General features: G+C 41.1%; 2 protein-coding genes across 4 annotated transcripts in view; one reads left to right on the forward strand and one right to left on the reverse strand.

Moving 5' to 3' along the window:
- Positions 1 to 1202: 1202 nt before the first annotated feature.
- Positions 1203 to 3298, forward strand: LOC135514988 (transcription cofactor HES-6-like). Its single transcript, XM_064938763.1, has 4 exons — positions 1203 to 1625; positions 1725 to 1811; positions 1933 to 2014; positions 2340 to 3298. The coding sequence occupies exons 1-4, from the start codon at positions 1548 to 1550 to the stop codon at positions 2801 to 2803; spliced, it is 711 nt and encodes a 236-aa protein (XP_064794835.1). The 5' UTR covers positions 1203 to 1547; the 3' UTR covers positions 2804 to 3298.
- Positions 3299 to 10517: 7219 nt separating this feature from the next.
- The window catches only part of per2 (period circadian clock 2), a 28106-nt gene continuing 26128 nt past the window's right edge, over positions 10518 to 12495 (reverse strand). For all 3 annotated transcript variants that reach the window (XM_064938786.1, XM_064938795.1, XM_064938778.1), the window contains exon 20: positions 10518 to 12383. In XM_064938786.1, the coding sequence (XP_064794858.1) occupies positions 12372 to 12383 (12 nt within the window). In that variant the 3' untranslated portion in view covers positions 10518 to 12371. The remainder of the gene's footprint in view (positions 12384 to 12495) is intronic.

The raw sequence follows: 12495 nt of genomic DNA on the forward strand, positions 1-12495 counted from the left end.
TCAGAATATGGTGTTTATTGGCAAGATTCGTTAGGGGACCTTTATTTTGAAGGTTTGCACCAGATATGGGTATACCTTCCTCATCTTATTTTTAGCGCTTTTTCTCTTCTGATTTGCCCGAATAAACTCTGATCATCCGGAAGTCTATAATGATACGCCTATACAGGAGTGATACTGAAATTATCTCTTCAATGACGTGAAATTTGATATGTGAGAGAACGCTATGTGAATGTTAACCACACATGTATAATCACTACGGAGTCTGAGTTTACACAGTGGGACATTTACTTTGTGTTTAATTTAGCTGTGTAATTATTCTAAAGGCCATACTATAATGCCTACGCATTAATAAACTATTAATATGAGATAACAACCCCTATATAGCAATGTATTAGCTGTCTGTCTGTCAGCTCGTAGCAATAGAGCGCAAATGGAGAAACATCTTCAATTCATTTTACAACTCTCAATAAAGATAAGCATTGGAGCCCATGTGCCAAAGGTTGAGTTGGCCTACAATAATATATCTAAACATTTTGATTTTGTCATTTTAGCAGATGTTCTGTCTGGACGTACAGTACAATCGAACCCACAACACCGGCATTCCAAGTGCCACGCTCCACCAACTAAGCCACATGGTGTTGAGAATACTTTCTTCAGACTATTCAAGACGATGGACGATATGTGACACATTTTCCGATTCAAATTTGGCCTAATGTCCCATTCTGTTAATTGTCTTGAAATTGGGTTGGAATTGGCCTCAACTTTGGACATGACATGTATTAAGTGCAATGGCCCACAACTAAACTTGAAATACACGTAAAGGTGACTAATTGCGCAATGTGAGAATTGTCTGTTAATGTTGAACGATTCGATAGGCTAATGGTGTTTGCTAATGGTTTTGCAATTTGGTTAAGTGTTTGTTTGAGTCAGAAGGTACAATGATGAGTACAAAATCAAACATTTACAGGGCACATTCAAAATGATCCTTTAGGAATATTGTTTACTTATTGTTTTATATTTCATAATTCCATATATATCGGTTTTATGTGTTAAGTTATGATTAATTGTATCTTTGCGATTTCTTGTTATAATTTAATTTCCATCTATCTTTCAAAGCATATTGGTCTCTGGAGCAGACTAGAATTGTGGGTTATAAAATAAAAACTGATTTCGGTGCTGGGTCAGAAGCCAAAGAATATCCCTCTTGTGGTCTAGCCAAATCCTCTCCCTCTGCAGACAATTTCTATGGTGCACAGAGGACAAAAGGCTTGATCAGCGATTGGCTGATTCGCAAGTGCGCTGAACAATCTCTTGCTCGCAAAGTCAGCCCCTCTATTCACATTTAAATGAGGCGTTATAAATACCTACTACTACTGGCACTATCGTTGCGCTTGAGGCTGCATAACAAAACTAGTACCCGTCTGCGCAAAAGTACAGCTCGGCTTTGTTTGCAGCAGGGACCGGCGGCCATCTGTCCCATTTACGGAGTGTAACGGTCGTGTGGATTTACCAAACCTCGGGCAGTGTCTGGGTTAAACATCAACAACATGGCCCCCACTCACAATATCAAAAAAGAACTGAGTAAAGACGAAGATGAATACTATGGCATTAAAGTGGACAGAAAGGTAGGCCAAAGTGACGATAATTGTCTTGTATTGAGTGGTCTTTGATTTGACTAAATGTAGCCTAATTTATTAATGTGGCGGTGATTTTTATTTTTCTAGATCAGAAAGCCGTTGGTTGAGAAAAAGAGACGGGCTCGCATCAATGAAAGTTTGCAGGAACTCAGAGTTCTTCTCGCAGACACAGATGTATGTTTTTGCACATCTTATGTCACTTTATATCACATGCCCCCTCTCCTTTGTGTAGCCTATTGTCGTTGCATTGTAAACCAGTTATTGACATTGTAGCCTATCAATATGCCATTCACAGTTACAATCAAAGATGGAGAATGCCGAAGTGCTGGAAATGACTGTAAAACGAGTGGAGAGTATCCTTCAAAACCAAGGACAAGGTAAACTATAGGATTATGCACTTATGCACATTGGACATTTTCACCCAACTGGTAGAATGTTGTTTGTGTAAGGCCTATGTTCAGTGTGTCTCATTTGTGTATCTCTCTAGCTCTGTTTATACCTGCCTCTAACATGCGTCCTTGATCCTGATCTGATCTTGTCTGTTTACACTTATAAGATTTGATCACAATCAGATCACAATGCGTCTTTTAATCGTCAACACCTGTCTAAAAATGTGGGAAACATCAGAATGTGGACAGGATTAGGACCAATAATGAATGTTAGAGCCAGGTATAAACGGGGCTTCTGTTTGTGCTTTGTCAGAGGTAGACCCAGTGAACCAGGAGGCGAGTGAAAGGTTCGCTGCTGGCTACATCCAATGCATGCATGAGGTGCACACCTTCGTGTCCAGCTGCCCGGGAATCGACGCGACTCTCGCGGCGGAGCTCTTGAACCACCTCCTGGAATGTATGCCTCTGAACGATGAGGACAGACTCCAGGTGATGCTCCAGGATATTATGGCGGACTGCTCCACTAATGGCAGCAGCACTTGGCCCAGTTCTGAGGGCATTTACGCAGCACTGGTCTCCCCTGGAGGAAGGAGCATCCCCAGCGAAAGCTCCTCAACCCTCTCCCCAGCGCCCTCCACCACCTCCAGCGATGACCTGTGCTCGGATCTGGACGAGACCGACTCTGAGCAGAGCCACATCTCTGTGGACGCTGAAAACCAGGATGTTCTGAACATGCCCAGAGTGGCCTATTCCAAGTCCATGTGGAGACCTTGGTAGAGCCAAATTACTGTAGACCTACACCTGTCAGTTACTAGAGGAATAGCCTAAAAAAGTTATTGTATATTGTGTTTTATTCTGTATATTTGAAGATACAATTCCTTGTAATCTTGTTAGACTTTTGGATGAGAGACGTAGGAATAGCATGAGAAGTGGGACATTATCACTACAATGACTATACTTGGTAATGCAAAGTCTGGTTGCAAGTAGGCTAGAGGTGGCATCATTTTAAAAAGCAACTTTTGTGTCATTTAGCCAGAATTCTAGGTTGTACAGATGTAAATATGTATTTGTTGATAGAATGGCTGTATAGAAAGTACCATGTCCTAGTACACCACACTCAGTAATGCCGTGTTGTGTGTAAATTATTTTATTTGTGTAGGTTTAATCAAATAAATATTTTATGTTATCTGTAACATTGTAATAACAAATGTTTTCAGACAAATTGTCATACACATTAACGTAGTTAATTTCATTAAATTGATTTTCTCTTCATATTGGACTCAGTTTATCCTATTTACTCAGCTGTGAACATTTTCACATGAAGTAATGGACAATCTGTTGTTTCAGAGAAGTATATATTAGGGGGCTCCTGGGTGGTGCAGTGGTCCAAGGCACTGCATCTCAGTGCTAGAGGTGTCACCCTGTTTCAATTCCAGCCTGTATCACAACCGGCCGTGATTGGGAGTCCTGTAGGGCGTTGCACAATTGGCCCAGCGTTGTTAGGGTTTGGCCGGGGTAAGCCATCATTATAAATAAGAATTTGTTCTTAACTGACTTGCCTAGTTATATTAAATAAATATTGCTGTAGCACACTTCAAAAAACAGGAACCAGAAATGGTTAAATGCTTTCCTGCTAAACTAGCATCAAACAGTCATTCCACAGTAATCACATTTCAGCAATACACTGTGCCGTTTGTGTGTGAAGGTAGGCTTTGAAGTTTAATATAGGACTACTTTAGCACAGCTGGACCAGTGGGCCTTTATCAGGTGATAATGTCTGGGTTTGACCTTCTTGTCTTGCCTGGCTAACCAAACTCCTTGCTCTGGTCAAATGCTAAGCCATTCCCACGGACGCTAGTTTCTTTCTTCTCCTCAATGAGTCTAGATCTGAGTTCCTCCCCAATGATTTCAACACCCTTAGCGGAGTTGCCAACAACCAGATGTATCCGGTTTTCAGGGATACAGCTAATTCAACCTAGTTTCCTTTTCTACTAAAAAAACGGATGTCGGAACTCCGCTAAGGCGTTATAGAAATCGGCTAGGCATTTTCATTTTCGCCTGCCATGTTAGGTTAGAGTTCTAGAACCCACCCACACATTCAAACCATTCTGATTGGTCCCAGAAACCGATGGGTTGGGCCAAGCCAGAACAGTGGGTAAAGCAGAGTTTTTAAATTCTCTAATTGGTTCGAAATTATTAAATCGCTGATGACTTTGTTTTGTACAACACACCTAAATTTTGACATCACAAACGACTTCTGGTGGCAGTCTAGACTGAAGTATGTAGGGAACATAGAGCAGTGGAGGAATTCATTTTGAGTCGTCAGGCAACTTCTTCTCAACAATGCAGTGTGAGATCTGGCACCTGGTTCATTTGATGGCCTTCATTGGTATTCTGACAGCGTTAAATTCCTCCTTGAAATTTGACAAGCAGTAATACTACTAGCTACTTAGCAATTTCATGAATTTGGCTTTAGATACCCCGGATAGGTTCCCAATCACCCAACCTCATAACTAGCTACCAAGAAGGCATTTCAGGCTATCAATCAAGTTAGTGGAGCCAGCTTGACTAACTATCTTAGCTGGCATGCCTGTGGGCAAGGTTGCTAGACTTTAGAAAAACAAGCTATAACTAAATGTACTGAATCTTCTTTTAACCAGATGTTAGCAGAGATGCAGAGATTATTTTGTTTATTTAACAAAGAACCACAAGTCAGGGGATACAGACAGCTCAAGAGGTATGCTTACGTTCGTATTTACAATGATGGCGTACCTTGGCAAACCCTCCCCTAACCTGGACCAATTGTGCTCCGCCCTATGGGACTTCCGATCACAGCCGGTTGTGATACAGAACAGGATCGAACCATGGTCTATATTGACGTCTCTAGCACTGCATTGCAGTGCCGTAGACCGCTGCGCCACTCGGGAGCCATTGAACTTGTGCTTAATGCCGAACAGGTAGATGGACACCAAAATAATATTTCTCTCTGCTCACAGCTTTTCTTCTATCCCTTTCAGACAAAACTGGCACTCTTAAGAAGTAAACCGTTTTAACATGAAAGATGTCGCAGCAGCACACCACATCAAAGGCACCTAAAATCAATATCAAAGCCCCTCTCCTCCGTTCAGTGGCCGGCCTGTAAAGTGACATCTTGGATGTTGCTCTGATGTCCTCAAGTGCCACTTCTGACACATCGATATTTACTTATCGCTGCCCCATACACAACGCAGCGTGCGTGTTGGTTTGTGACAACTCAACAAATAGGCCTACTCTGTAACATAGTCAAGCCAAGGTGGCTCAATAACGATTGGATAAATTGTAGTTTAATTCTGTACCTGAAATCCACATTATTAGGAGACATTCACAGACTGTTTTCAGTTTGTGATGGAGCCGACTCCGGATTAGCGGAACCCCAGAGGTGGCGTCACAGCAGGAGGGGAGTTGTCCAGTTTCACACCTGATCCTCAAATTGGGAGAGGTGCGAACTGCGAGGGATGTGAATTACGGTGGTCGCTTTGATCCAAGCTGCTAATAGCCGTGGGAGAATCTTCTCCACCGTCTGTCCGCCTGTCTGCCTTCCTGTCCAGTTTCCACTGATAATCTAGCCATGCTTTGGGTTTTTATTTGCAAGCATGAGGCTTTTATGTGACCCTCTCCTCTTGCATTTTTAGGCAAATATTAAGTGTTCTTTCTATACTGCAGGGGGAAATGGAAATACTAAAATAGCCTACAGTGGTTGATAGGCCTATTTTGAAATGGCACACATTCGAACGTGTAGGCCTAGGCTACTGAAGTGAACATATTGCCAATTCAATCAGTAGCCCATCTGTGTCAGAGACCTCTATAAACCCAGAACGCTCCGACTTAAACTCCAATTCAGCAGCTCTGCAAGTTAGAATGTCAAAATACGTTCCTTGAACAACAAATATTGAGGTTCGCTGAGAAACTATTTCCATCCACTCCCATTACAGACGGTATGTACATCCAAAAAAGGTCCAAAGATAAATGTACATACAACCGAAAAAATGCCTCTTCGGAGCGGTTGTAGACTTCCGACCTGTGCGTTTCCACATACCGAGCTTGGAGGTGCCGAATAGGCATTGTTTTAGGTTGCTTGTCAATTTTTATTTAGACCTTTTTGGAAGTACATACCGGTCGTAACGAGAGTAAATGAAGATAGTTGCTCAGTGAAAATCTATAAGGAACGTATTTTGACATTATAAAGCTTGCAGAGCTCCTGAATGGGAGTTTGAATCGGAGCTTTCTGGGTGTCAGAGGTCTCTAACGCACAGATACTGGTTCAAATGGCCAATCATCTCACCAAAGGTCAATTTCTGTAACTGCTCAAGTCGTTCACACAAAGTAGGCCTACTTATTACCGAGGCCCTCTCAATTCTCAAATTAAGAGCGTGCCATTAATCATCTATATAAATTAACCTAATTAATAAAGAACTAAAACCACGATGAAAGAGTTGCAGTGAAATGATAGGAAAACCATAAAATGGGCCTTTTTGGTTAAAGTTATAACAGGTTGTGAATGTCAAAATAAGCACTTGGGAGAGGATCTCCTTCTTTATAGACAATAGGCTATTTCCACTGAAAGGTAATAACCACTAGGCCTAATATCCACAATGGCCTGCTTCCTGAATACACACAAACACGAAAAATGTACCCTAACATTTGGCATGAAATAAATACATGTAAATTAACCCCTACTTGATTTTATTACATTCGTCAAATTGTGTTTTCATAAAGTAGCATAGAAAAGTGTGAATATATTGAAATCTTTCATTTAGAAACATTATCAACACAGCATAGCATTTTTTTCCCCATAAAGAGTAGCCTAGAAAAGTGTAAATATATTGAAATCTTTCATTTTTATTTTGAAACATTGTCAACAAAGAATAGCAAATTAAAAAAAAAAATGTCCACATTTTAGAGTGACTATCCAACAACACAATAAATACAGAAATATAGAGGAATACAAGACAATCTGTACAGAAATAATTTAGGAAAAGTGCAGGTCGACAATTTGTGTGTTTAGAGTGTTCGCACATTTTTTAAATGTTATGCTTTATATTTGAAGAATAGACAGGAGTCTTGACAAATGCCTTCGACATCTGTTCCAATTGCTTTATGCCCGTGCAATAAACTAAGCAGCTGTAAATGAGAACTTATTCTCAACTGGCCTACCTGGTTGAATAAAGGTGAAATAAAAATAAATAAAAGTGCTTTGATTGCTATACAGTTCCAAGGCCAGCAAGCCTGATAACACTACAGTCCCAGTCGGTAGTCAGGTAATAATAAGAAATTCCCCTTGACCACCGTAACAAACTGACGAAAATCAACATACTTTCATATTGACCCTCATTGTAAAAGAGACAACTTTGTCGATTTTTTGTTAAATAACAAAAATGCTGAAAAGATACTGTGTTGTTCAGTGTACATGTAACCAGGTACAAAATCCTGACCCAGGGTTTGCAATGCTCCCAGGTAAGGAACTAAAGCCTATGAGAAGAGCCCTGTGGCTTCAGGCTATTCGGTGTGGGAGACGGGGAAATGTGGGGACCCGGGGTCCATGTAGGCAGGGGCACAACTTTGGTTTTAGAAATAGGTGTGTGTGTATGTGGGGGGGAAGCTCATCTAAAGCTAATTTCCTGCATTTCTACACAATCTAATGTGACCCTTCAGGGGTCACTTTTATTGTAAATAAGAATAGAATATGTTTCTAAGCACTTCCACATGAATGTGGATTCTACAATGATTACGGATCATCCTGAATGATGAGTGAATAATGACAAGTAAGAAAATTATAGACTGGGGCATTCAAACATATCTGTATCAATTCATCATCATCATCAATAGTGTCTCTCAGGTCTTCCTCACATTTTTGTTTTACATGTTTAGTGTCATTGGGAAAACCTCTATCAATTTTAGAGGTTTGTCAGACTCCCTTAAAATAGTTTCAAGCGTCTGGATTGTCCAATGTTTGCTGCACAGAGAGAATAAGAGCCAATATATTATGCTTGGTCCGAAAATCTGTTCGGAGGCTCCGTATGGATGGTGTGACACAATTGCGAAGCCTCCGAAGGCACGCAGAGGCCAAATTGTGCTCTGCACTGCATCACGTTCACCTCTCAAATGTTGTAACAATGCGGATTGCTCCGTATAGCTCTGCATTGACATGATTGTTGATGGTAGGTGAGGGCGGGAGGTCCTGTATAAACACAAACTCACTTCCTTGACAACTTCCTTCACAACAGCTCTGCGCTGCTCTGCGAAGCGCAAGAAGTATGAACGCCTGGACTTCTGCAGAGGCCGTGACACCGTAAATGCTGCATGGCCAATGCAGACATCAGCATGACTGTGCTGCACCTTTAAAGTGTAGCATCTGCAAAAGTTCACATTAGCGCCGTCACAGACTGGCCTTCTCTGGTTGCCTGACCCTGCTGAGACCCCTGTCACCACCTGATCCTGCTCAGATGAGGCATGACAAAGAATTACCTTGGTATACCTTTATATATTATATTGTCCAATAATAGAATTAATGGTTCAGTCATTGAAATTACCATTATTCCCAGGTCCCAGACTGTAGCCTACCCATCAACTCAAGATGGAATGTTGTATCCATTCACTGGTTGTTATAATATACTGCAAAAAAAAATATCACCTGAGCTCCGTAGACTGGTCTTCCCTGGCTGTCTGACCCCGCAGGGACACCTGTCACCATCTGATCCTGCTAAGACATGATGAGCATAGTGTTGTGTACTGACTGTGCACCATGACAGTGAAGCCTGTAACATTAGAGCTGTTTATACCAGACCAGATAGAAAAGTAGGGAATTAGCTAAGGAAACTGACATAAATAATGTTGCTCTACATTGCTCTACTGACTAACAAAAGCTCACATTGCACTTTCAAAAAACATCAGAATATCGGTCTTCAATTGTTTGGCTGCTGGTTTCATCGTTTGATTCAGGTCTAGTGTGATTGAGGCAAAAATAATAGCTAAAGTTAGTGAGCTCGTGAGCTAGCGAACGTTAGCCACCTTTTGGCTAGCTCAGGTGGTACATCAACTGCCCGAAAACTACCCAAGTCAATTTATTTCTGTTGAAACAGGACAAAATAATGGGTTCAAATTATTTCCAAACACACAACAGCTGTTAGATAGAGGCTAGAGCTGAACTAGCTGTGGTAGCTATTAGCTAGCTAGGTAGTTCAATCCCTTCAGACACAATTTCAGTCGAGAGGGGATGAAACATGTAACGTTAATGCATTAGCTAAGGCTGCATGTCAGTTACACTACTAACTAAAAAATAAATAATGTAACAGCAGTTGCCTTTCCAGCTACATCAGTCAAATAAAGAGTATCCACAACACACACAGACAACAGCTGTTTCTACACGCCCTATGGTGTCGTGTGGTCCTAAATGAAACTGCCAAACAGCCTGCCCGACCGCTCTGAGGTGTGCGCATGGTCTTAAAGCACACCCATGCTGCTTTTTGTATCACAGTGCAATGATAAAACTGGGGAGGGGACAAAAATGCAATTTCAGAAAGTGGGGTCATGCCCCCTATCCCCAGTGAAAGTTGCACCCCTGCAAGTAGGTACACATTTCATCACAGGTAAGCCATTTAACCTGTGTAGTGTAGTCTGCTTAACTCCACTCACTACTTGTAGCTGTATAGTCTGTTTGTTTGGGTTGTTGGTCTTGGCGAGCTAGCTGTAGCACTCACTCATGTGACTGCTAGCATCGTCATGAAAAGAGGCTTGAGGGAAGCCCTTACAATTGTATGTCTTTTGAAGTAGTGAGACTGCTCGGCAGCAGGCAATGTTGAAAAGTAATAGACATGTTGTACTTTCCTTAAATGTAGTTTTGTAATTGACTAAAACAAGTAGACGAGAAAATTGATTTTGAAAAATGTCAAGTTTTCCCTCTGAGCCAATAGGGTAACCTATATCCTAGGTAACCACCTATCTAATACCGACTGGGAAAATGATTAGTGTTGTGTTTGGGAAAGCTGATCCTAGGACACTCTTTCCCCAAATGTCCTGTTTAATATTATGTTTGCGTCCTCATCGCAAATCAACTGCATTAAATGGAGAAAAAAAAACACACAAAAACCACCACCAGTAAAATGGCTTTTTGCTTAGCTTTTGCTACAGCCTATGTCAATGAGCGTTAGCATTCTAGCGAACAACTGCTGCATCCAAAATGTTTATTTTGCAAAGATCATAACCAAATATAAATCTTAGTGACTGTTCATTTAGAATTAAAACATAAATCGTAAGTGTGAGAACCCAATAAAGTTATAAGTACTAAAAAGGTCAACCATGGCTATGTTGAATGGGCACAGATGGTGATGGCTTTCTTACTGCAGTCAAGAGTCACGCACATCTGTGCGTGATGTCAGTGTGTCGTGTACTGGAAAGGGCTCTTTGAGAACATTCAACCACAGGCTAGAAAGAAACTGGTGAAAAAGAAAGCAACTTCTCTACAAGGCTCTTCTGCCACACCTTTAATCAGCCAACATAATAGTAATAGACTAGAAATCCTGTGTTTTCAACAACAGATAAACATCATCATGTTATATATTGGATATGCAACAAAATATTTTGCTGTGTGACCCGGAGTTTTATTTTGGGAGCACTGTGGGCCTAGGAAAAAAGAAAGAAAAGAAATTGATGTAATAATGCTTCGCTCTAACATTTTCCCAGAGTGCCCTTAGAGTCATGGTTGCACCATTACCACAGCGAAAGCTTCCATTTCAATCAGTGCCTCGGGTTTCCCCAAAAGCATCTTAACGTTAAATTCATCATTAGAACCATTAAGCGCAATGGTGCTAACAATTAATTTAAGTCTTAAGATTATTTTGGAAAACCGGTCCTACGTCAAAAGATCTGAACCATAATACCGGCGCAGCATTTTTATTTTCCTATAGCGGGTCGCTGGGACCGCATTTTACATTCATAAACCATGTCGTTATCCATTTCGTTACACTTCAGTCATGTTACCTCATTGGTTAGCTAGCTAACAACCTGGGAACCTTACCAGTATATCCAAACATTTTGGGGCATAGAAAGAAAGGAAAAGGGTTAGCTGCTTCAGGAGATCAGTGACAGTAGAAAAGAATGAATGTCAGATCTTCTGCCGTTTTTGAAGAGACAGTATACAATTTTCAATGTAATGCATCTCAATAGTGCTGTAGTACATTACACAATAGTACAATTACACATTACATTACACAATGTAGAAACCTAATATTCCACACATTACTTTAATTTTGATGACAGTTATTCCTTTCAATATTTTGCCAGGTTGCAGTTGGTAAATGAGAACTTGTTCTCAACTGGCCTACCTGGTTAAATAAAGGTGAAATATTTTTTAGCTTTTACAATAAATTAATATCTTATATACATATTACATTATTTTATAGGGAAAAATCATGTCCCTCAAAAGTACCTGGAATTCGTTTAGGCCCAATATAGGCTGTATTACAATAAAACATGATATTCTGGTGCTCCTACATTTCATGTGGTGCTCCTAACTTCTTTAAATTGGGAGCATCAGTGTTAAAATGTTGATGCTAGACCCAGGGCTCTAAATTAACAAGACTACTACGGTCAAACGTTTTCAATGAAAACATTAATTTCAATAAGTGAAAAAACAATTGATAGAACATGAACTGTGTTGTGGACACACTGTAACTCACTCTTCCTTTTCCTCTCGCACACACACACACAGAAAATGAATTGACCAGGTGGGATGTAACAGTCTGTATGTTCCCTGGTCTCTCAGGCTGTAGCTGAATTTCAATACAGTTTAGTTTGTTGTAGAAAAGGTTTGTACCCGCAGGGTGCAAGCCGTACTAGGCAGTCTAATATGGGGCGGCAGGCAGCCTAGTGGTTAGAGCGTTGGGCAAGTAACCGAAAGGTTGCTGGATCGAATCCTCAAGTTGACAAGGTTCTACCCCTGAACAAGGCAGTTAACCCACCATTCACCCGGTAGGTCTGTCATTGTAAATAATAACTTGTTCTTAACTGACTTGCCTGGTGAAATGTAAAAAAAAATGGTCTTGTCAGGGACAGCTGAGGGTGGGACTTGGTGAATAATTGATGTTGCTTGAGAATGAGTCTTTTGCAGAGGTGATGCTAGTACAATTAACAGGGGCAGATTCAGGGGGTCGATGTGGCTGTTATGATCCAAGGCCAGAAGAGGGACAAGTGTCCATGTTAAAGGGCTCCTCGCCGGGCTTCCTTGTAGGGGCTGACCTCCTCAGTCTCTGTGTCTCCCATATCCAGGCCAGGCTGCTCCTCAGACAACAACACCTCTGGAGTGTCCTCCTCACAGCCCACACTTAACAAAAAACAACACATTTCTGTTAGTTACTTTCAGACTTGCTTTTGATGGCTGCCTGTAGTGTAAAAGAGAGAGAGTGATTGTGAGAACGAGAGAGGGAGGAAAGAGA

The sequence above is a fragment of the Oncorhynchus masou genome, chromosome 3, assembly GCF_036934945.1.
Source record: "Oncorhynchus masou masou isolate Uvic2021 chromosome 3, UVic_Omas_1.1, whole genome shotgun sequence".
In the NCBI taxonomy this organism is placed as follows: Eukaryota; Metazoa; Chordata; class Actinopteri; order Salmoniformes; family Salmonidae; genus Oncorhynchus; species Oncorhynchus masou.